At 38.8% G+C, this 24499-nt stretch overlaps 1 protein-coding gene and 1 long non-coding RNA gene across 7 annotated transcripts in view; one reads left to right on the forward strand and one right to left on the reverse strand.

Moving 5' to 3' along the window:
• Positions 1-24499, forward strand: part of LOC116565489 — a 324301-nt gene that overhangs the window by 29911 nt on the left and 269891 nt on the right. For 4 of the 5 annotated variants that reach the window (XR_004275460.1, XR_004275461.1, XR_004275463.1 and 1 more), the window contains exon 2: positions 5044-5100. This is a non-coding gene — a long non-coding RNA (uncharacterized LOC116565489). Of the gene's footprint in view, positions 1-5043; positions 5101-7064; positions 8233-24499 lie in introns of those variants that run through there. The other variant, XR_004275462.1, reaches the window with a different exon arrangement.
• CD96 (CD96 molecule) overlaps positions 1-24499 on the reverse strand; it is a 106945-nt gene that overhangs the window by 8456 nt on the left and 73990 nt on the right. Inside the window, exons 9-12 of one of the 2 annotated variants that reach the window (XM_032299148.1) lie at positions 24102-24170; positions 23527-23598; positions 4039-4104; positions 3185-3274 (exon numbers count right to left, since the gene is read on the reverse strand). In XM_032299148.1, coding sequence (XP_032155039.1) covers positions 3185-3274; positions 4039-4104; positions 23527-23598; positions 24102-24170 — 297 coding nt within the window. The remainder of the gene's footprint in view (positions 1-3184; positions 3275-4038; positions 4105-23526; positions 23599-24101; positions 24171-24499) is intronic. The other variant, XM_032299146.1, reaches the window with a different exon arrangement.

The raw sequence follows: 24499 nt of genomic DNA on the forward strand, positions 1-24499 counted from the left end.
TTAAGGAATCTCCGCACTGTTTTTCATAGTGGCTGTACTAGTTTATGTTCCCACTAGCAGTATAGAAGCATTCCCTGTTCACTTCATCCATGCCAACATCTACTGTTTTTTGATTTTTTGATTATGGCCATTCTTGCAGGAAGGTGGTATCGAATTGTGGCTTTAATTTGCATTTCCCTGATCATTAGTGATGTTGAACTTTTTAAAAAATATGTTTGTTAACCATTTGTATATCTTCTTTTGAGAATGGTTTATTCATGTCCTTAGCTCACTTTTTTTTTTATAGGGTTGTTTGTTTATTTCTTACTGATTTGTTCAAGTTAGTTGCAGATTCTGGATATAAGTCCTTTGTCAGATGTATAGATTTTGAAGGTTTTCTCCCACTCTGTGGGTTGTCTGTTTACTTTGATGACTGTTCCTTTTGCTGTGCAATAGTGCTTTAGTTTAATTAGGTCCCAGCTATTTATCTTTGTTTTTATTGCATTTGCTTTGGGTCCTTGGTCATGAAATCCTTTCCTAACCAATGTCTAGAAGGATTTTTCCAGTGTTATCTTCTAGAATTTTTATAGTTTCAGGTCTTAGGTTTAAGCCCTTAATCCATCTTATGTTGATTTTTGTATAAAGTGAGGATCCAGTTTAATTCTTCTACATGACTTTGCATCCCACATATCAGTGAGAACATAGCCAGTTACCCCAGCACCATTTATTAAAAATTATGGCCTTTCCTCACTTTATGTTTTGGTTTTCTTTGTTGAAAATCAGTTGGCTGTAAGTATTTGGGTTTATTTCTGGGTTCTCTATTCTGTTGCATTGGTCTGTGTGCCCATTTTTATACCAGTATCATGCTGTTTTGATAATTATGGCTTTATAGTATAGTTTGAAATCAGGTATGTGATGCCTCCAGATTTGTTCTTTTTGCTTAGTCTTGCTTTGGCTATGTGTGCTCTTTTTTTGCTCCATATGAATTTTAAAATTGATTTTTTCTAATTTTGCGAAGTATGATGGTGGTATTCTGATGGAGATTGCATTGAATTTGTAGATTGCTTTTGGCAGTATGGTCATTTTTATAGTATTCATTCTACGCATCCATGAGCATGGGATGTGCTTCCATTTGTTTGTGTCATCTATGATTTCTCTCAGCAGTGTTTTCTAGTTTCCTTTCAGAGTTCTTTCAACTCCTTCGTTAGGTATATTCCTAAGTATTTTATTTTATTGCAGTTATTGTAAAAGGGGTTGAGTTTTTGATTTGATTCTCTGCTTGGTCGAACGTATCATCAGCAAACAGTGACAGTTTAACTTCCTCTTTATCAATTTGGTTTTGTCATATTACCAGGGTTGGTTTTCTGTTTTCTTCCAATTTGGGCAGGCTCTGTCAGAGGGAAGGTTTAGGGCTGAAGGCTGTTGTTCAGATTCTTTTGTCTCACTGGATGTTCCCTTGATGTAGACTCTACCCCTTTTCCTATGGATGTGGCTCCCTGTGAACCAAACTGCAGTGATTGTTGTCTCTCCTCTGGGTCTAGCCACCCAATGAGTCTGCCTGGCTCCAGGCTGGTACTGGAGGTTATCTGCACAGAGTCTTGTGATGTGAACCATCTATGGGTCTCTCAGCCGTGGACACCAGTGTCTGTTCTGGTGGAAGTGGCAGACGGTGCAACGGACTCCATGAGGGTCCTTACCTTTGGTGGTTTAATGCTTTATTTTCTGGTTGGTCTGCTGCCAGGAGGTGGAGCTCTCCAGAAAGCATCAGCTGTAGTAGTCTGGAGAGGGACTGGTGGTGAGTGGTGCCCTAGAACTCCAAGATTACTTGCCCTTTGTCTTCCACTACCAGGTTGGATAGGGAAGGATCATCAGGTGACCGCGGGGCTAGGCATGTCTGAGCTGACTCTTCTTGGGCAGGTCTTGCTGCAGCTGCTGTGGGGGGTACGAGTTAGATTCACGGGTCACTGGAGTTGTGAACCTAGGAGAATTATGGCTGCCTTTGTTGATTATGCAGGTTGTCAGGAAAGTGGGGGATAGCCAGCAGTCACAGGCCTCAGCCAGCTCTCATGCAAACCGAAGGGCCAGTCTCACTCCCACCATGCCCCCTAGCCAACAGCACCGTGTCTGTTTCCAGGCAAAGGGTGAGATGGGCTTTGTGTGAGGCTGTCTACCTCTCAGAGTGTTTGGGGTGTTTCCTGGGTGCTGCAGGAGCAGTCTGTTTCCTTCAGAGGTTCTGTGGGTCCTCTCAAGATTGCTGGTTTGTTCTTGCAGTTGATCCGGAGCTGAAATTCACAATGCAAGCCTCCACATGCTGCTCTGTCCAGAGTCGTAAGCTAGTCCTGCCTCCCATCTGCAATGATCCCTCACTTTTACCAAACAAAAGATTTTAAAGAGGTCTTACATCAATGCCTACAATTTTTTTTCCAATCAAATGTAGAAAATGAGACCACTGCCAAGATGGAAGTGGAAAAGCAGAACTCCACTCTTGACCCATCTCTAAACTAGACAGCTGTTTAAGGCACCAAATATCCTAAAATCTTGGTAGTGCCTCAGGTGCAGATGTATTGCCATGACATGTGCAAGATTATGCTCCAGTGATTGGAAGACTGTATGACCTTTGATACAAAATGACCTGAGTACCTAGGTGTAGTGCTCACTAGTCAAATGAACACCCCTGAATTTGATTATGCCTGTGAACTTAGAATCATGACCTTCATTAGGAGGGTCCTAACTTTACTGAATCTTTTGCTCTCTTATGTTATAAAAGAAGGGATTACATTTTGCAAGAGAAAATTATATTAGTTGAATTATAGGAGTACTCTTTGTTCCAATGATTTCCTTCTCAGACTATGTTTTCATGGGCCTGAAATATTTTTTTTGCTACTTTTCACCTGAATAATTCTTATTTATTTTTGTCAGATTTTAATTTAACTATCATATCCTCAGAGCGTCCTCTCCTATCATCCAATTAAAATCAGGACTTCTTGTTTGACAACACCTTATCATAGTACTTATCTAAAATAGATTTAGTTGTATGATTATTTATTTACGATACATGATCTCTAATAGATTATAATCTTCAAAAAGCCAGTGTTTTCATTGTATATCCAACAACTGTCATAGTGCCTGGCAAATGGTAGATATTTGGTAAGTATTTGTTGGTGAATAAAACATAAAATTCCCCAAAATATGATAAACAGCTTACCAGTGATATGGATGTGATTAGTTTTCATAGATCCATTGGCAGTTGTGGGGACTTCTGAAAATGCTCTGGCTGTGCTGGTAAAGACATTGTCTAGAAATATAAAGGGGATATCTGGGCAAGACATCTCAACTTGATCAAGTGGTATAAAATCACGATTGGGTATCATGTGCTATTTGAAAGAGCTCGATTTAAATTGTCTAAGTATCCCTTAAATGTTATGTGTAAAGTTTATTAAGAACCAATTTACAGCAAGGCTGGGATGCTGAGATATATCTAACAATTGCCAAAGGAATACAATTTCCTATTGGTTGAAAAAAAAAAAAAGAAGCTCCACACTTTCAAACAACAAGATGATATCTGCTAAAGAATCTCTGTGAGAAATTTAAGTGGTACAGAAAAAGGCCAGAGTTGGGGGTTATGGAAAGGTGAGGCCCTATCCCTATTCTTTTGGTATGAGAGGTATCGCTGATCAAAGTACTGATTTCTCCCAATGCCAATGTGTTTGATAAGGTTAATAAAAATTCCTTTCCAACATTAGGCTAGACGAATCCATGTTGACGAATTATTCTATTTTCCAATGAAAAAAATGGAAATGCATTTTTCATAGATATAACTGGTAAAAAATGCTATTATGCAGATTTTTTGAAATAAAATGTATAAAAATCTAAGGCTTGGTGTCTGAATATCTTCTTTGAATGTCTGGGAAGAATTTTGGTTCCATTCATTGCAATTTTCACCATCAAGGTGTACTTTTATATAAATCTATCTGATGCTAAGTTCTTGTTTTTACACCTTGTACCCAAATAAAGCTGACCACTACCTTCAATGTCCCTGGATCTTCCGCAGCTACTCACCATGAAGTGTTGAGCCTGCACCTGAGGGAGATGAACTGTGTGTTTCATGGGGTATCCGTGAAACTGCTAAAGAAGAAGATACTAGAAGAGTTAACCTATATAAGATGGTTATTCTATTATCTCTTCTTGATTGCTAATTGAATCTAATAATTATAAAAAAGGATATTAGTGAATACTTAAAGCAAAATCACTAAACTGTTCTGTAGCATACACTAGAATGTCCTCAAAGTGGGAGTTGAAGAGATTCTTGTAGTTCAGATGTCTATAATAAGAAAAGTTTTAATTATGGCCACTTAGAAGCAGGAAAAGATATGGAAAGAAAACACTAGGAGATGTTCTTTTAGCCAGAGAGTGTGTCATGCTCATTTCATAGATGAGCCAAAAAAAAAAAAAAAAAAAACAAAAAAAAAAAAGTGGAAGAGAATAAAAGTCCAGATGTGTTATGGTGGCCTTTAGTCAAGAAAAGCTGCCAATGGGACTTTGAAGACCTTGCTAGAACATGCATAAGGGAAGAAAATACTTTGTGCTTGTGGGTCAGCTGACATTCTTGCTGAACTGTGAAAACGAAATGTGTTGGCAGTGAATTATCAGACCCCTGTGGTCACAGGCCTTGTCAGCTGCTGAGTGAGTCCTTTTGAAGCATTTAGAAGCAAATCTTTCCCTTGAGTGGATGGCAGCGAACTCAGGCAGCACATATGGCTTTTGAAATAGATCTAACAACTCATTTTGTTTATTGCCCCATCTCTGGCAAGAAAGATTCACTCCTTGGCAGGCACCATGTATCTGTATCTGATAAAAGGCCTGCAGTGTAATGTAAAGTAAAATAACTATAGTACTACATGGTTGTAATCAGTACAAAGATATTACATCCATTCATTTAAAATATTAGCATACATGCTGTTCCCAGTGAAAAGCTTTCTTGTGTGTCAAGACCAAATCGAATGAGCAAAACCAAACCAAAACAAACCATATTCTTAGCCCTCTCTATTCTTTGTTTCTTCTTAGGTATCAACAGGACTTGCAGCTGCTGACAAAGGTGTGCGATCAGGCTCTCCAGAAGAGGTGAGAGTCCATTGTTTATGGCTTGATTAGAGGACAGTTTGTCATAGCTATTTCCGTATGGGTTTCATACACAACTTTTTTGCAATCTGAGTTCAGGGAGATGTTCTTATTTTCAACATAATTCTCTGATCCTGCATATGTGATCTTTATTAACTTGTCTAGACAGAATACCAAGGCCTATAGATGATGATGGATGAAGCATTTTTTAATGATTATGTCACTAGCCAGAATTTGATTTCCAAAGAAAAATAATTGAAAAACAACTGGGACCAGGCCTAGATTTAGGTAAAATTATAAAGAAGGCAGTTTGTTCTGAATAACCTTGTAGTTTTTTTGCTCAATATGGTATGGCGTCTTCTTTAATTTCTTACTTTCTAACCTTGATGCCTTTATTTGTATCTCATCAAAATATGTTTGCAAGAAGGAATGGGATAAATTGATTTATGCTAAAGTCTATATGGCTGAATGAGTGCTATCCATTTAAGGAAAATGGGTATTTAAAGATATTTTCCATTTCATGTTTATTATCGGTGAATCAATATAGAACATTTTGTAATGGTTAGTGATGTGTGGACATTAATAATTTTCCCCAAGTATGCAGAGCCAGGCTTTTCTGATCAATATTGATTTTCCCCAAGCAAAATAACTTAACATAATTTTAGGAGATGGTGATACCATCAGCATGATTACAAATTACAAACATTACAACACTTAAAGTATGCAATTTTCTTTTTGTAATTTCATAAAACTTCTTTTTGGATTTCTACTAACATTCCCAATTTTAAAAGACTCCTAAAAATAAAGCCTGATAAAATTAAAAAACATAAGCCATTTTGGAAAAGTAGGGAGTTATTTTTCTAATTTTTACTTTGAGGTGTTTTTGTTTTTGTTTTGATCTGTTAACAACATGTAGTGGGAAGTATGGTGAGAGAGGTGAAGAAAATGGAGTTTCCTGTTGATGGATTCCACATGTCTGAAAATACTTAAATATATGAAGGTAAACTTTCAGAGCCAGAATTATATTATAAAAAATAGTCTTTCAGCAAGATGAAGAGATGAACAATTCTAGTATCACTTGCTCCTGCAGGAGGGAACATCCTGAAGAATGCTTGTTTACTGAATCCTCTTTAAGACAGAGTTGGCTACTTCTAGTGATTCATCTTTTGATGAAACAATACTTTCCTGAATGCTTTTCCACTCTATCGTTTAGAGATCTAATTTTCAGAATGTGAAAATTTGGCTATTCTGTATGCCCTTTTAAAATCTTGTGAGTCTCAGCAGAATTATGTTGCTACTGTCTTTTAATTGACTGAAATGTTCTGTGTACTTCAAGGCAACATTATGTTCATTAACTGCATGACTTAATTCTCCTTTAAATCCTTTGAGTACACATTTTCACAAATCCACAAATCAACATTACTTTGACATTTGAATGATAAACACCAGCTTGACTGATAAACTTCTCTACAGCACCAATATATACTGAAAATATGAATGTTTTTCAGATACTGTGTTATTGAAGCTTCTCAAGTAAATTATTATATCCTTCCTTGAGCATAACATCAGATTCTTCCACAATTTCTTTAAATTTCGCTTTTGTAAAAGCTTGTTCAACAAAGACACAATGTTGGATAGCATACTATTCTACCATAAACGGGCACTTCTCTTAAAGGTAACAGGTTTAACTGCAATAATAAAATATTTTTCTTTTAGTTGCAATATTAATAAAATTTTTCTTTTAGTCACCTTTTTCTTTTAGTTGCAATATTAATAAAATATTTTTCTTTTAGTTGCTTTTTTGACATTCACTTGTGACAAGTTTATAGTTGTCAATCATATTATAACACATTACACATCTTTTCCCTTTGTAGGAAAATCTACTTAGTGTCATAGCAAAGTCCATTATTATCTGAAGTTTGGCATCTTCCTTTAATAAAACCACAGATAATTTGTTATCTTTGCAGGGTTCTTGATGCAAACTGAACTTTTCTGGAATTCTTGCATCATTTTTACATGCACAGCAGACTTTTGGTGAGTCATTTCTTAGCTATCTAATATTCCTAAGGCATTCTGAGTTCTTCCGTTTTTGATTTTGTCCTCTAACAACAGTATAGGTGGCAAAGAATGTCCAGAGATACAAGGCCTGTCCACAGGAATCTTGATGATTTTGACTTTTTGTCTCATCTTCCTTTTCAAGGTGAATATGTACTGGGCCAGCACCACCTCTGCCACCAGGATGCACACACTGGTGCTAGCTTCTGTGACCACTTTTGCCATGTCCATCTGGTCCACAAATGCAGCTCTCATGCTCTTTCCGGCAAAGATAACACTCACAAGTTTTGCACGTGTGGAGCTTGTGCCTTAACCATGGGGAAAACCATAGAAACTGTGCAGGCCTGACTTCATTGCACTTCACAGATACTGCTTTTTTTTTTTTTTTTTTTTTTTTTTTTTTTTTTTTTTTTTTTTTTTACAAATTGAAGGTTTGTGGCAACCCTTTGTCAGGCAAGTCTATAGGTGCCATTTTTCCAACAGCATGTGCTCAATTCACATCTTTGCGCCACATTTTGGTAATTCTTCAAATATTTCAAACTTTCATATTATTGTTATATCTATTATGGTGATCTGTGATCAGGGATCTTACATATTACCATTGAAATTGTTTTAGAGCACCACAAACTGCACCCATAGAAGATTGAGAACTTAATTGATAAATGCTGTGTATATTCTGACTGCTTCACTTATTGGTGGTTTCCCCATCTCTCCTCCTCTCTTTAGGCCTCTTATTTTTTTATCTGAGATACAACAATATTGAAATTAGGCCAATTAATAATCCTAAAACAGCCTCTGAGAGTTCAAAGGAAAGGAAGAGAAGCATATTTCTCACTTTAAATCAAATGCTAGAAATAATTAAGTTTACTGAGGAAGGTATGTCAAAAGCTGAGATAGGCTCAAAGCTAAACCTTTTGGGTCAAATGATTAGCCAAGTTGTGACTGCAAAGGAAAAGTTCTTGAAGGCAACTAAAAGTGCCACCTCAGTGAACATATGGATGGTAACACTGCTGATATGGAGAAAATTTGAGAACATGTGGTGTTTAGTTATTTTGTTCCTGCATTAGTTTGCTGAAGGTAACAGCTTTCAACTCCATCCATGTCCCTGCAAAGGACATGATCTCATTCCTTTTTATGACTGTATAGTATTCCATGATGTATACATATTGCTTTTTCTTTATCCAGTTGATTATTGATGGACATTTAGGTTGATTCCACGTCTTTGCTATTGTGAATAGTACTGCAATGAACATACCCGTGCATGCGTCTTAATAATAGAGTGATTTATATTCCTTTGGCTATACACTTAGTAATGGGATTGCTGGGTTGAATGATATTTCTGCCTCTAGGTCTTTGTGGAATCACCACATTGTCTTCTACAATGGTTGAACTAATTTACACTTCCACCAACAATGTAAAAGCATTCCTTTTTCTACACAAGTTCACTAGCATCTGTTGTATTTTAGCTTTTTAGTAATAGCCATTCTGACTGGTGTGAGATGGTATCTCATTGCGGTTTTGATATGCATTTCTCTAATGATCAGTCATGTTGAGTTTTTTTCGTATTTCTGCCACATGTATGTCTTCTTTTGAGAATTGCCTGTTCATGTCCTTTGCCTACTTTTTAATGGGGTTGTTTTTTGCTTGTAAATTAGTTTAAGCTATTTATAGATGCTGGCTATTATACTTTTTTCAGAAGGATAGATGGCAAAAATTTTATCCCATTCTGTGGGCTGTCTGTTTACTCTGTTGATAGTTTCTTTTGCTGTGCTAAGCTTTTTAGTTTAATAGATCCCATTTGTCAATTTTTGCTTTCGTTGCAATAGCTTTGGCATCTTCTTCTTGAAATCTTTGCTTGTCCTATATCCTGAATGGTATAGGCTAGGTTTTCTTCTAGGGTTTTTATAGCTTTAGGTTTTACGTTTAAGTCTTTAATCCATCTTGAGTTGATTTTTTTATATGGTATAAGGAAGGGATCCAGTTTCAATTTTCTGCATATGGCTAGCCATTTCTCCCAACAAAATTTATTAAATAGGGAATCCTTTTCCCATTGCTTGTTTTGTAAGGTTTGTTGAAGATCAGATAGTTGTAGGTGTGTGGTCTTATTTCTGGATTCTCTGTTCCATTTGTCTATGTGTCTGTTCTTGTACCAGTACAATGCTGTTTTGGTTACTGTAGCCCTGCAGTATAGTCTGAAGTCAGGTAGCATGATGCCTCCTTTGTTCTTTTTATTTAGGGTTGCCTTGGCTATTGAGGCTCTTTTTTTGGTTCCATATGAATTTTAAAAGTTTTTTTTTTTCCAATTCTGTGAGGAATGTCAATGGTAGTTTAATGGGAATAGCAGTGAATCCATAAATTGCTTTGTGTGGTATGGGATTTCATGTTATTGAGTCTTCCTATCCATGTGCATGGAATGTTTTTCCATTCGTGTAATATCTGATTTCTTTGAGAAGCCTTGTGGTTCTCCTTGTAGAGGTTCTTCACTTCCCTTGTTAGCTGTATTCCCAGGTATTTTATTCTTTTTGTGGCAATTGTGAATGGGAGTTCATTTGTAATTTGGCTCTCAGCTTTCTTGTTGTTGGTGTATAGGATTGCTAGCAATTTTTGCACATTCATTTTGTATTCTGAGCCTTTTCTGAAGTTGCTTTTCAGTTTAAGAAGGTTTTGGGGCCGGGCGCGGTGGCACAAGCCTGTAATCCCAGCACTTTGGGAGGCCGAGGCGGGTGGATCACGAGGTCAAGAGATCGAGACCATCCTGGTCAACATGGTGAAACCGCGTCTCTACTAAAAATACAAAAAATCAGCTGGCATGGTGGCGCATGCCTGTAGTCCCAGCTACTCAGGAGGCTGAGGCAGGAGAATTGCCTGAACCCAGGATGCGGAGGTTGCGGTGAGCCAAGATTGCGCCATTGCACTCCAGCCTGGGTAACAAGAGTGAAACTCCGTCTCAAAAAAAAAAGAAGCTTTTGGGCTGAGACAATGAGATTTCCTAGACATAGAATCATGTTATCTGCAAACAAAAATACTTTGACTTCCTTTATTCCTATTTGAATAACTTTATTTCTTTCTCTTGCCTGACTGCCCTGGCCAGAGCTTCCAATACTATGTTGAATAGGAATGCTGAGAGAGGGCATTCCTATTCAACATAGTATTGGAACCACCTTGTCTTGTGGCCGTTTTCAAGGGGAATGCTTCCAGCTTTTGCTCATTCAGTATGATATTGGCCTGTGGGTTTGTCATATATGGCTCTTATTATTTTGAGGTATGTTCCTTCAATTCTTAGTTTATTGAGAGTTTTTAACATGAAGGGATGTTACATTTTAATGAAGGTTTTTTCTGCTTTTTTGAGATAATCATGTGGTTTCTGTCTTTAGTTCTGTTTATGTGATGAATCACACTTATTAATTAGTGTAGGTAGAACCAGGCTTGCATCCTGGGAATGAAGCCAACTTGATCATGATGGATAAGCTTTTTATGTGCTGCTGGGTTTGGTTTGCTAGTATTTTGTTGAGGATTTTTGCATCGATGTCTATCAAGGATATTGGTTTGAAGTTATCTTTTTTTGTTGTATCTCTGCCAGATTTTGGATGAGGATGATGCTGGCTTCGTGGAACAAGTTAGGAAGAGTTTCCTTCTTTTCAGTTTTTTAGAATGATTTCAGTAGGAATAGTACCAGCTCTTCTTTGTTCCTCTGGTAGAATTCAGCTGTGAATCCATATAATCCTGAGCTTTTTTGGTTGGTAGGCTATTATTTACTGCCTCAATTTCAGAATTTGTTATTGGTCTATTCAGGAATTCAGTTTCTGATTGTCTTGGGAAGGTATATATGTCTAGGAATTTATCCATTTCTTCTAGATTTTTTAGTTTATTTGCAGAGAGGTGTGTATAGTATTCTCTAATGATTGTATTTCTGTGGGGTCAGTGGTAATATTCCTTTTATAATTTCTGATAGTGTTTATTCTTCTCTCTTTATTAGTCTAGCTAGTAGTAAATCTATTTTATTAATCTTTTTCAGAAAACTAGCTCCTAGATTGGCTGATTAATTGAAAGGCTTTGTGTGTGTGTGTGTGTGTGTGTGTGTGTCTCCATCTTCTTCATTTCATCTTTCATCTTGGTTATTTCTTGTCTTCTGCTAGCTTTGGGATTTGTTTGCTACTGGTTCTCTAGTTCTTTTAGTTGTAATGTTATTTTTTAACTTGAGTTCTTTCTAGCTTTATGATGTGAGCATTTAGTGCTATCAATTTCCTTCTTAGAACTGCTTTAGCTGTGTCCTAGAGATTCTGGTATGTTGTATTGTTGTTTTCATAAGTTTCAAAGAACTTCTTGATTTCTGCCTTAATTTCATTATTAACCCAAAAGTCATTCATGAACAGGTTGTTCGATTTTTATGTAGTTGTATGGTTTTGAGTGAATTTCTTAATCTTGAGTTCTCAGTTGATTGTGCTATGGTCTGAGAGACTTTATCATTATTTCAGTTCTTTTGCATTTGCTAATTTGTGTTTTTATTTCTGATTATGTGATCAATTTTAGAGGAAGTGCCATGAGGTGATGAGAAGAATGTATATATTCTGTTGTTTTGGGGTAGAGAGTTCTGTAGATATTTATAAGGTCCACTAGATCTAGAGCTGAGTTCAAGTCCTGAATGTCTCTGTTGATTTTTGTCTTGATGATCTGCCTAACATTGTCAGTGGGATGTTAAAGTCTCCTACTATTACTGTGTGAGAGTTTAAGTCTCTTTAAGAACTTGCTTCATGAATCTGAGTGCTTCTATATTGGGTACATATAAATTTAGTTTAGTTAGGTCTTCTTGATGAATTAAGCCATTTACCATTATGTAATGCTCTTTTTTTGTCTTTTCTTATCTTTGTTTAAAGTATGTTTTGTCAGAGACTAAGATTGCAACCTTTGCTTTCTTCTGTTTTCCATTTGTTTGGTAAAGTTTTCTCCATCCCTTTATTTTGAGCCTATGTGTCTTTGCAAGTGAGATGGGTCTCTTGAAGACAGCATACTGATGGGTCATGGTTCTTTATCCAGCTTGCCTTTCTGTATCTTTTAATTTAGCCCATTTATATTTAAGATTAGTATTGTTATATGTGGATTTGATCCTGTAATCATGATGCTAGCTGGTTATATTTCATACTTGTTTATATGGTTGCTTCACAATGTCACTGCTCTGTGTACTTCAGTGTGTTTTTGTAGTGGCTGGTAATGGTCTTTCCTTTCCATTTTTAGGGCATCCTTCAGGACCTCTTGTAAAGCAGGTCTGGTGGTAATGAATTCTCTCAACATTTGCTTATCTGAAAAGGATCTTATTTCTCCTTCATATATAAAGCTTAGTTTGGCCAGAGATGAAATTCTGGGTTGAAAATTCTTTTCTTTATTAATGTTGAATATAGAGTCCCAGTCTCTTATGGCTTGTAGGATTTCTGCTGAGATGTCCACTGTTGTCTGATGGTCTTTGCCTTTGTAGGTGACTGGGCCATTCTCTCTGTCTGCCCTTACCATTTTTTTCTTTCATTTTGACCTTGGAGAATCTGATGATTATGTGTCTTGTGCATGTTCTTCTCATGGACTATCTTACTGGGGTTCTCTGTATTTCTTGAATTTGAATGTTGACTTGTCTTGCTAGGTTGGTGAAGTTCTCCTGGATGATATCCTGAAGTATGTTTTCCAAATCGGTTGCATTCTCATCTCTTTCAGGTACCCCAATCATTCATAGATTCAGTCTCTTTACATAATCCCATATTTCTCAGAGGTTTTGTTCATTTCTTTTCATTCTTTTTTCTGTTTTTGTCTGCCTGTCTAATTTTAGAAAGACGGTCTTCAGCTCTGAGATTCTTGCCTCCACTTGGTCTATTCTGCTATTAAAGCTGGTGATTGCATTGTGAAGTTCTTGCAGTGTGTTTTTCAGCTCTATCAGGTCAGTTATGTTCCTTTCTATACTACTGTTTTGGCTGTCAACTCCTACATTGTTTAATCATGATTTTTAGCTTCTTTGCATTGGGTTACAACATGCTTCTTTAGCTCAGTGAAGTTCATTTTTATCCAGGTTCTGATGTCTACTTCTGTTATTTTAGTGATCTCCACCTCAGCTCAGATCTGAACCATTGGTGGGGAGGTGTTGTGGTCATTTGGAGGAATGGGAACATTCCTTCTTTTTTTTTCCTTTTTTTTTTTTTTTTTGCAGTGTTTTTAAGTTTTTTTTTTTTTAATGCTAATTCTTTCTCATTTTTGTGGGCTTACCTACCTTTAATATTTGAGTTTGCTGATCTTTGGATGGGTTTTTTTGTGTGTGTTTGTTGTTGCTGTTTTGTGTTTTGTATTTTGTTTGTTTTTCTTTGAACAATCTGAGAACTCTTCTGTAGGGCTGCTGCGGTTTGCTATGGGTCTGACCCAGACCCTAGTCACATTGGCTTTTCTGGTACCTGGAGGTATCATCAGTGAAGGTTGTGATAAAGCAGATATGACTGACTGCCCCTTCCTCTGAAAGCTCTGTCCCAGGGGGACACTGACCTGTTGCTGGCCTGAGTGTGCCTGTAGGAGGTGGCTGGAGATTCCAGTTGAATGATCTCACTCAGCAAGAGGAATGGAATCAGGGACCTGCTTAAAGATGCAGTCTCGCTGCATTTTGGTAGAGCAGTGGTGCTGCGTTGGGGATCCCTCAGCCCCCAGTTGATTTGGGCTTTTCAGGTCCAAAGCCTGGACCAGCTGAGATGCCCAAAGAGCATTTGTCTGCCCCACCCACTGGGCACTCGGTCCTAGGAAGAAACTCTATTGGCCATAGAGCATGGGTAGGCTGGCCAGAGGCCCTGGGTGGGAGGACCCACCCAGTGAGGAGGAATGGATCTGGGTCTATTTAAAGAAGCAGTCTGGTCATGCCTCAACAAAACAGCTGTGCTGGGGAACTGCCTCTGCTCTGTTCAGCTAGGAGTCTCCAATGCTTGCAGGCTGGAAAGGCTGAGTCATCCAAACAACCAAGGTGGTGGCCCACCCCTCCCACAAGACACTCTGTCCCAGGGAGAATTCAGAGTTCTATATGTAGATACATCTGGGTGGGGGTGGCTGGAGGCCCTGACTCTGAGGTCCCCCGCAGGGAGGAGGAATGAATCAGGGTTATGACTGTTGTTTTGACTGGCTTCATAGTATCTCATTGAGTTATCTCTTCATATTCACATTTTCTTATAATTGAACATATTTTTCACCCTCTTAATACCGTCTCACTCTAACACCCTCTCACTCCTATTCATGTACACAGATTTTGGGTTACTATAAATAACACCGTAAATGTTTTCTTCCTGTCTCATCCCTTATATCCCCATCAAAAGCAAATGCTATCCTGAATGTTTATATTTATTATCCACTTATATACCTTACAATTTTATACCCCATAGTATGTCTAAGGCATATGCTGTTTGATTATACTTGCTTTAAAATCTCATTAGAAAATATTATGCCATATGTTGTTATTTGGTATTTACTTTTTAATTCAGCATGTTAAGATTTATTCATGCTGTTGTATATGGTTGCCATTCGCTTACTTTTCATTGCTTTCTAATATGATATTTTATTAGTATACTACAGTTTATCTGCCCTCATGACTATACCCACTTAGATTATTGAAAATTTTTGCTATATGAACAGTGTTGCCTCCCAACATTTGTGTGCGTATCTTCTATATACATGTACTAATTTTGGAGGGGTTTTTAATATCTAGGAATAGAACTGTTGGATTGTAGGTATGCACATGTTCAGCTTTAAAATACAATGCCAAAGGATGGTGGAAAGTGATGGTACCACCAGTAACATAAAAGAAATTACGTTGATAGGATGTTGGATAAATCCTATTCAATACTTGGCAATACAGGATTTCTTAATTTTTTTGAATTGATTACATGTAAAATGATTTTCTTCTTCTTTTTTTTTTTTTTGAGATGGAGTTTTGCTCTTGTTGCCCAGGCTGGAGTGCAATGGCGCGATCTCGGCTCACCGCAACCTCCGCCTCCTGGGTTCAGGCAATTCTCCTGCCTCAGCCTCCTGAGTAGCTGGGATTACAAGGCACGCGCCACCATGCCCAGCTGATTTTTTGTATTTTTAGTAGAGACGGGGTTTCACCATGTTGACCAGGATGGTCTCGATCTCTTGACCTCGTGATCCACCTGCCTCGGCCTCCCAAAGTGCTGGGATTACAGGCGTGAGCCACCGTGCCCAGCCCCGTAAAATGATTTTCTAATTCTAGTCTTTATTTATATTTCCTGATTACCAGAGAGACTGAGCATTTCTTTAGATGTTTCTGGCCATGTGTATTTCATGTTTTGTTCATTTTCTATTATTTTTTGTCATATTTGTTATTAATATGTAGGCACTCTTTGCAATCTTTTGATATAAAATTTTAATCAATTATATATTCCTGATTCATTTTAAATTATATTTATGGCAAATATCTTCTCCAGATTATAGCTTGTCTTTTGTTTTACTTTTTTTTTTCCCCCATTTATTTATTTTATTGCATTTTAGGTTTTGGGGTACATGTGAAGAACATGCAAAATTGTTGCATAGGAACACACGTGGCAGTGTGATTTGCTGCCTTCCTCCCCATCACCTACATCTGGCATTTCTCCCCTTGCTATCTCTCCCCACCTCCCCACCCCCCACCATCCCTCCCCTATTTCCCCCCAACTGACCCCAGTGTGTAGTGCTCCCCTCCCTGTGTCCATGTGTTCTCATTGTTCAACACCCGCCTATGAGTGAGAACATGCGGTGTTTGATCTTCTGCTTTTCTGTCAGTTTGCTGAGAATGATGGTTTCCAGGTTCATCCATGTCCCTACAAAGGACCCAAACTCATCGTTTTTGATGACTGCATAATATTCCATGGTGTATATGTGCCACATTTTCCCTATCCAATCTATTGTCGATGGGCATTTGGGTTGGTTCCAGGTCTTTGCTATTGTAAACAGTGCTGCAATGAACATTCGTGTGCACGTGTCCTTATAGTAGAACAATTTGTAATCCTTTGGATATATACCCAGTAATGAGATTGCTGGGTCAAATGGAATTTCTATTTCTAGGTCCTTGAGGAATCGCCACACTGTCTTCCACAATGGTTGAACTAATTTACACTCCCAACAGTGTAAAAGTGTTCCTGTTTTTCCACGTCCTCTCCAGCATCTGTTGTCTCCAGATTTTTTAATGATCGCCATTCTAACTGGCGTGAGATGGTATCTCAATGTAGTTTTGATTTGCATTTCTCTGATGACCAGTGATGATGAGCATTTTTTCATATGTTTGTTGGCCTCACGTATGTCTTCTTTTGTAAAGTGTCTGTTCATATCCTTTGCCCACTTTTGAATGGGCTTGTTTGTTTTTTTCTTGTAAATCTGTTTTAGTTCTTTGTAAATTCTGGATATCAGCCCTTTGTCAGATGGGTAAACTGCAAAAATTTTTTCCCATCCTGTTGGTTGCCGATTCACTCTAATGATTGTTTCTTTTGCTGTGCAGAAGCTGTGGAGTTTGATTAGGTCCCATTTGTCTATCTTGGCTTTTGTTGTCAATGCTTTTGGTGTTTTGGTCATGAAGTCCTTGCCTACACCTACGTCCTGAATGGTTTTGCCCAGATTTTCTTCTAGGGTTTTTATGGTGTTAGGTCTTATGTTTAAGTCTTTAATCCATCTGGAGTTAATTTTAGTGTAAGGTGTCAGGAAGGGGTCCAGTTTCTGCTTTCTGCACGTGGCTAGCCAGCTTTCCCAACACCATTTATTCTGGTTTGTCAAAGATCAGGTGCTTGTGGATATGTTGTGTTGCCTCCGAGACCTCTGTTCTGTTCCATTGGTCTATATCTCTGTTTTGGTACCAGTACCATGCTGTTTTGATTACTGTAGCCTTGTAGTATAGTTTGAAGTCCGGTAGTGTGATGCCCCCCATCTTTGTTCTTTTTGCTTAGAATTGACTTGGCTATGCAGGCTCTCTTTTGGTTCCATATGAAGTTTAAGGTGGTTTTTTCCAGTTCTGTGAAGAAGGTCATTGGTAGCTTGATGGGGATAGCATTGAATCTGTAAATTACTTTGGGCAGTATGGCCATTTTCACGATATTGATTCTTCCTAACCATGAACATGGAATATTTCTCCATCTGTTTGTGTCCTCTCTTATTTCATTGAGCAGCAGCTTGTAGTTCTCCTTGAAAAGGTCCTTTACATTCCTTGTTAGTTGTATTCCTAGGTATTTTATTCTCTTTGTGGCAATTGTGAACGGAAGTTTGTTCTTGATTTGGCTCTCTTTAAGTCTGTTACTGGTGTATAGGAATGCATGTGATTTTTGCACATTGATTTTGTATCCTGAGACTTTGCTGAACTTGCTTATCAGTTTCAGGAGGTTTGGGGCTGAGACGATGGGGTCTTCTAGATATACAATCATGTCGTCTGCAAATAGAGACAATTTGACTTCCTCCTTTCCTATTTGAATGCCCTTTATTTCTTTTTCTTGCCTGATTGCTCTGGCTAGAACTTCTAATACCCTATATTGAATAGCAGTGGTGAGAGAGGGCATCCTTGTCTGGTGCCACATTTCAAGGGGAATGCTTCCAGTTTTTGCCCATTCAGTATGATATTGGCTGTTGGTTTGTCATAAATAGCTTTTATTATTTTGAGATACGTTCCATCTATACCTAGCTTATTGAGTGTTTTTAGCATAAAGGGCTGTTGAATTTTGTCAAAGGCCTTCTCTGCATCAATTGAGATAATCATGTGGTTTTTGTCTTTGGTTCTGTTTATGTGGTGAATTACGTTTATAGACTTGCGTATGTTGAACCAGCCTTGCATCCCCGGGATGAAGCCTACTTGATCATGGTGGATAAGCTTTTCGATGTGCTGTTGCAATTGGCTCGTCAGTATTTTATTGAAGATTTTTGCATCTATGTTCATCATGGATATTGGCCTGAAGTTTTCTTTTCTTGTTGAGTCTCTGCTGGGTTTTGGAATCAGGATGATGTTGGTGTCATAAAATGATTTGGGAAGAATTCCCTCTTTTTGTATTGTTTGGAATAGTTTCAGAAGAAATGGTACCAGCTCCTCTTTGTATGTCTGGTAGAATTCAGCTGTGAACCCATCTGGACCTGGGTTTTTTTTGGGTGGTAAGCTCTTAATTGCCTCCTCAACTTCAGACCTTGTTATGGGTCTGTTCAGGGTTTCGGCTTCTTCCTGGTTTAGGCTTGGCAGGAGGCAAGTGTCCAGGAATTTATCCATTTCTTCCAGGTTTATTAGTTTGTGTGCATAGAGTTGTTTGTAATAATCTCTGATGATGGTTTGAATTTCTGTGGAATCTGTGGTGATATCCCCTTTATCATTTTTTATTGCATCAATTTGGTTATTCTCTCTTTTCTTTTTTATTAATCTGGCTAGTGGTCTGTCTATTTTGTTGATCTTTTCAAAAAACCAGCTCCTGGATTTATTGATTTTTTGAAGGGTTTTTTGTGTCTCTATCTCCTTCAGTTCTGCTCTGATCTTAGCTATTTCTTGTCTTCTGCTAGACTTTGAGTTTTTTTGATCTTGCTCCTCTAGCTCTTTCAGTTTTGACGATAGGGTGTCTATTTTTGATCTCTCCTTGCTTCTCATGTGGGCACTTATTGCTATATATTTTCCTCTAGAGACTGCTTTAAATGTGTCCCAGAGATTCTGGTATGTTGTGTCTTCATTCTCGTTGGTTTCGAAGAACATCTTTATTTCTGTCTTCATTTCACTGTTTATCCAGTCAACATTCAAGAGCAAGTTGTTCAGTTTCCATGAAGCTGTGCGGTTCTGGGTTAGTTTTTGAATTCTGAGTTCTAACTTGATTGCACTGTGGTCTGAGAGACTGTTTGTTACGATTTCCGTTCTTTTGCATTTGCTGAGGAGTGATTTACTCCCAATTATGTGGTCAATTTTAGAGTAGGTGTGATGTGGTGCTGAGAAGAATGTATATTCTGTGGCTTTGGGGTGGAGAGTTCTGTAAATGTCTATTAGGTTTGCTTGGTCCAGGTCTGAGTTGAAGTCCTGGATATCCTTGTTAATTTTCTGTCTGGTTGATCTGTCTAATGTTGACAATGGGGTGTTAAAGTCTCCAACTATTATTGTGTGGGAGTCTAAGTCTCTTTGTAAGTCATTAAGAATTTGCCTTATGTACCTGGGTGCTCCTGTATTGGGTGCGTATATATTTAGGATCGTTAGCTCTTCTTGTTACATTGATCCTTTTACCATTATGTAATGTCCCTCTTTGTCTCTTATGATCTTTGTTGCTTTAAAGTCTAATTTATCAGAGATGAGAATTGCAACTCCTGCTTTTTTTTGCTCTCCATTTGCTTGGTAAATCTTCCTCCATCCCTTTATTTTGAGCCTTTGTGTATCCTTGCATGTGAGATGGGTTTCCTGGATACAGCACACCAATGGGTTTTGTCTTTTTCTCCAATTTGCCAGTCTGTGTCTTTTGATTGGGGCATTTAGTCCATTTACATTTAGGGTTAATATTGTTATGTGTGAATTTGATACTGCCATTTTGGTGCTAGCTGGGTGTTTTGCCCTTTAGTTGAGCTGGTACTTGTTCCTTTATATGTGTAGAGCCTCTTTCAGGAGCTCTTGTAGAGCTGACCTGGTGGTGACGAAATCTCTGAGTACTTGCATGTTCCCAAAGGATTTTATTTTTCCTTCACTTATGAAGCTTAGTTTGGCTGGATAGGAGATTCTGGGTTGAAAGTTCTTTTCTTTGAGGATGTTGAATATTGGCCCCCACTCTCTTCTGGCTTGCTGAGAGATCTGCTGTGAGTCTGATGGGCTTCCCTTTATGGGTAACCCGACCTTTCTCTCTGGCTCCCCTTAGGATTTTCTCCTTCATTTCAACCCTGGTGAATCTGACGATTATGTGCCTTGGGATTGCTCTTCTTGAGGAATATCTTTGTGGTGGTCTCTGTATTTCCTGGACTTGAATGTTTGCCTGCCTTGCTAGGTTGGGGAAGTTTTCCTGGATAATATCCTGAAGAGTATTTTCCATCGTGGATTCATTCTCTTCATCGCATTCGGGTATGCCTATCAAACGTAGATTAGGTCTTTTCACATAGTCCCACATTTCTTGGAGACTTTGTTCATTCCTTTTTACCCTTTTTTCTCCCGTCTTGCCTTCCCGTTTTATTTCATTGAGTTGATGTTCGACCTCTGATATCCTTTCTTCTGCTTGATCAATTCGGCTGTTGATACTTGTGCATGCTTCACGAAGTTCTCGTGTTGCGTTTTTCAGCTCCATCAATTCACTTATATTCCTTTCTATTTTGTCCATTCTCGTTAGCATTTCGTCAAATCTTTTTTCAAGGTTCTTAGTTTCTTTGTATTTGGTTAGAACATGTTCTTTAAGTTCACAGAAGTTTCTTACTACCCACCTTCTGAAGTCTGATTCTGTCATTTCATCACACTCGTTCTCCATCCAACCTTGTTCCCTTGCTGGTGAGGAGTTGTGATCCCTTGTAGGAGGAGAGGTGTTCTGGTTTCGGGTGTTTTCATCCTTTTTGCACTGGTTTCTTCCCATCTTTAAGGATTTATCCACCTGTCGACTTTGTAGTTGCTGGCTTTCAGATTGGGTCTCAAATCTTTCAGATTGACGTTCTGTTTGTTGATGATGAGGTTATTTCTGTTTCTTGGTTTTCCTTCTGACAGTCTGGCCCCTCTGCTGTAGGTCTGCTGAGGTTCACTCCAGGCCCTGCTTGCCTGGTGTTCACCTGCAGCAGCTGCTGAATAGCAAGGGTTGTTACCAGTTTTCTTCTTCTGCTATCTTTGTCCCAGAAGGATACCCGCCTAGTGTCAATCTGATCTCTCTTTTATGAGGTGTCTTTTTGGATATATAGGGGTCAGGGAGCTGCTTGAGGAGACGGTCTCTTCTTTATAGGAGCTCAAATGGTGAGCTGTGAGCTCTGTTGTTGTTCATTCAGAGCTGGTGGGCAGGTGCTTTTAGGTCTGCTGCAGCAGAACTCATAAACTGCTTTTTGTTCCCAGGTGCTCTGTCCCAGGGATTTAGGGCTTTATTTATGAGTTTCCGTTATGCTGCCGCCTTCTTTTTTTTTTTTTTTCTCCTTCAGACCTGCCCAGCCCAGCAAGGAGGCAGCCTAGTCACTGTCAGCCTATAGAGGCTTTGCTGAGCTGCTGTGGGCTCCGCCCAGCTGCCGAGTGAACTTCCCTGCAGTCCTGTTTATATGGGTGTAGTTAGAACTGCTTTGGCGATGGTGGTCCGCCTCTGTTGGGGCGGAGTCTCTTTGCTGTGGCAGGTTGCCTTGGCAACAGTGGGCTGCCTCAGCAATGGCGGGTTGCCTTGGCAACGGCGGGCTGCCTCGGTAATGGCAGACGCCCCTCCCCCACAGAGCTGGACCGTCCCGGGTTCAGCTGCGCTTGCTGTGAAACTCTCAATCCAGAGTTTCTGGTTGCTGTTCTTTTGTGGGAGTGGGACAAGCCGAGCCTGATCGCCTGGCTCCCTGCCTCAGAGCCTTTTTTAAGTTGGTGTTCCAGTCACCTGTTGAAGAGGCGCTGGGGACTGTTTGTTTTCCCCTGAGGCCACTCACTGCACTGGCTTAAACAGCGGCACTGAGGTTTGTGGCGCTTTTTTTTTTTTTTGCCCTGGAATCTACTGTTCTGGTTCCCTGCTCAGTCCCCTTTTTGAACTGGCGAATAGGCGACTTCCCGTGGCTCCAATCGCCAGCCAAAAGGGCACCCGGACCGGTGTATTTTGTATGGAGTACCGGGGCTCCGGGGCGCCGACAAAGCACCCGCGCGGGGCAAAGCAGCGGCGCTGGCCGGCCACAGCCGCGCTGGCCGAAACAGCCGCGCTGGCGACCGTGGAGCACCTCCGCCCGGGAATTTCCTAGTCTGTGGGCAATAAAAATGCGGCGTCCACTCACCCTCTGCGCTTTCACTGGGAGCTGCAATCCTGAGCTGTTCCTAAACGGCCATCTTGGATCGTCCTCCTTGTTTTACTTTCTTAAAGAAGTCTTTTGATGAACATAAGTTTCTTGATTTTATTCTAATTTTTACATCTTTTTTATGGGTAGGGCTTTATGGCTCTTTGTTAAGCCCTTCCCTACTCCAAAGCAGGAAGAAATCCACATTGTATTACATGTTTTAATGTTTTGCTTTTGATGTAAAAATATTAAACTGTATAGAGTTTATTTTTGTGTAATGTGCATGGCAGGGGTACATTTTATTTTTTTTTCTTGTAAATAATCACTATTTCTAGGTTCTTTTACTGAACAGTCTCCTCTTTTCACAGTAATCTGCCATGCCGTTTTGATAGACACTTAAGTTCCATTTATTTTTAGATGTCTTTCTATGCTCCCCCTTCTGAATACTGTCTTTTCAGTTCTTGTATTTGGGTACTGGGTTCACAGCTCTCTATTACATTATTAACATATTTATTAAAAGAAATATGTTAAATTACAGAGGGTCAGGCATTGACCAATAACGAAAGTGTCTCATGAATTAAATATTATGATTAATTCAAATCTGTGAGCCCAAGGCCCATCAAAGGGATAAAATAAATAAATAATGCTACTAAGAACAGTCCTGTTCATGTTCTTTTTCTCTCTTTCTTGCCTAAGGACAAGTTCCCAGAAATGAGGGAGCAAGTGGATACAAAATACTTTTCAAGGTTTTAACTGTAAACTTAAATGTTTTCCAAAGGGACACACACATTAGTCTTTGTGGCAAAGAGTCTAGCATTTAAATTCAGAGTTCTGCCTCTGTGGCATCCATTGCCTCGCTCCTTTTGTTCCTGACTCCTTCCTTACCACTTCCCCACCACAGTGATCGTTGTTTTATACCACTAAGAGGCAATATATTTCTTCTTCAACCCCTGTCTGTACCTGCTAATGCAGCACCCACAGACCATACTGTAGTTGGCCAGATTAAAAATACAAATAATTTCTGGCCTCACGCTTGTCTCCCTCTTTTCATTTTTATTTGTGATATGAATTTTCTAGCTAGTTTGCTCTGTTCCCAGATATACTCACAGCTTGCTCTTTTAGCTTGATTGGTTATATCGTCACTCAGATGTCACCTTCCTCAGTAAGACCTTTCAAGACCACCCATTTAAAATGGCAACCCTTCACTCTTTATCCCCACTGTCTCCCTCTTGTGCTTTTTGTTCATATAACTTATCACCACTTGTCTGTCTCCCCTTCATCATAATTTGGAGCTTAGATGTTTTTTGTCCACGGATGTATTCTCAGCATCTACAACAATACTTTAAACATGATAGAGGCCTTGTGAACATTTGTGAATATTATTACAACAAAGCACATAGATGTTGTTCAGTATATGTGTTAGCTGAGTGACTGAAGTTCAAAGGACTCAAAGGACCCACGATTATACTTAACATTTTTTGGCCTCTGGCCCACTGGAGGTCTGAGGGTAGCTGAAGCCTCGGCTTGTCACACTGGAATTGCTGGCTGAAAGACAAATTTATTTTCAGAATATAGCTTTTTTTTAGAAAGCTGTAATTTAACTTTGCTTTGATGCACAGAATTTTTAATCTATGTGACTTTTGGGAAATCTGAAATTGAAAATGTGCTTCCCTATGCAGGAACACTCGCTGGCATATTAAGCAAAAGCTCTGTAGTTTATATTTAATGCCAGCTTGTCACTAATTTGTGTTCTTTTTCTGTTCTTGTCACTAACTCAGATCACTGAGAGTATTGTGAAGACTACTTTAATGTTGCCTTAAAATCCCTTGACAAATAAAAAGTACACTATAATAACAAGTCACCGACCCTTAGTTTTTAAGACTATAGAAATTATTATATTCATATAGTCACTGTAGAGTAACTCAAAACCAAGGTATTAACATCGAATGAAAAATGCAGCTGTTTGCTGAAACGTCAACATAATAGAAGCAGTAGTAAAACTTGTGCTGTCTCTTTCCAATCATGGAGGAAAACCTTGCCGAACTCACATTGAGGAGTGCTGTTTGGTTTCGAGGCACTCACATCTCCAAGAGTCACTGAAGATGTAGCCGGATATCCTATTTTGAAAACAAAATTCCAAATTATTATATGTATTTACATTCATATATTATCTGTGCCTGGAATATTAGGGTTGGAAAGAATCTTAGTGAATAGCCTCATTTTGTAAATGATGAGATGGGATCTAAAAAGAATATCCTTGTGGTTAAATAACCAATATCCAATATCATTTCTTTGCTATTAACCCAGTTTTCCTAATTCCTAATGCATTACATTCACACTTTCAAAATATATTATTTTGGTGTCTACTGTGTGTCAGACTCTATTCTGCATGCTGGGGTTATAGCAGTAAACAGTGAAGGCAGGGTCCCTGCTCTCATGAGCCTTA

The sequence above is a fragment of the Sapajus apella genome, unplaced genomic scaffold, assembly GCF_009761245.1.
Source record: "Sapajus apella isolate SASKATOON/1434 unplaced genomic scaffold, GSC_monkey_1.0 scaffold40, whole genome shotgun sequence".
NCBI classification, from domain to species: Eukaryota; Metazoa; Chordata; class Mammalia; order Primates; family Cebidae; genus Sapajus; species Sapajus apella.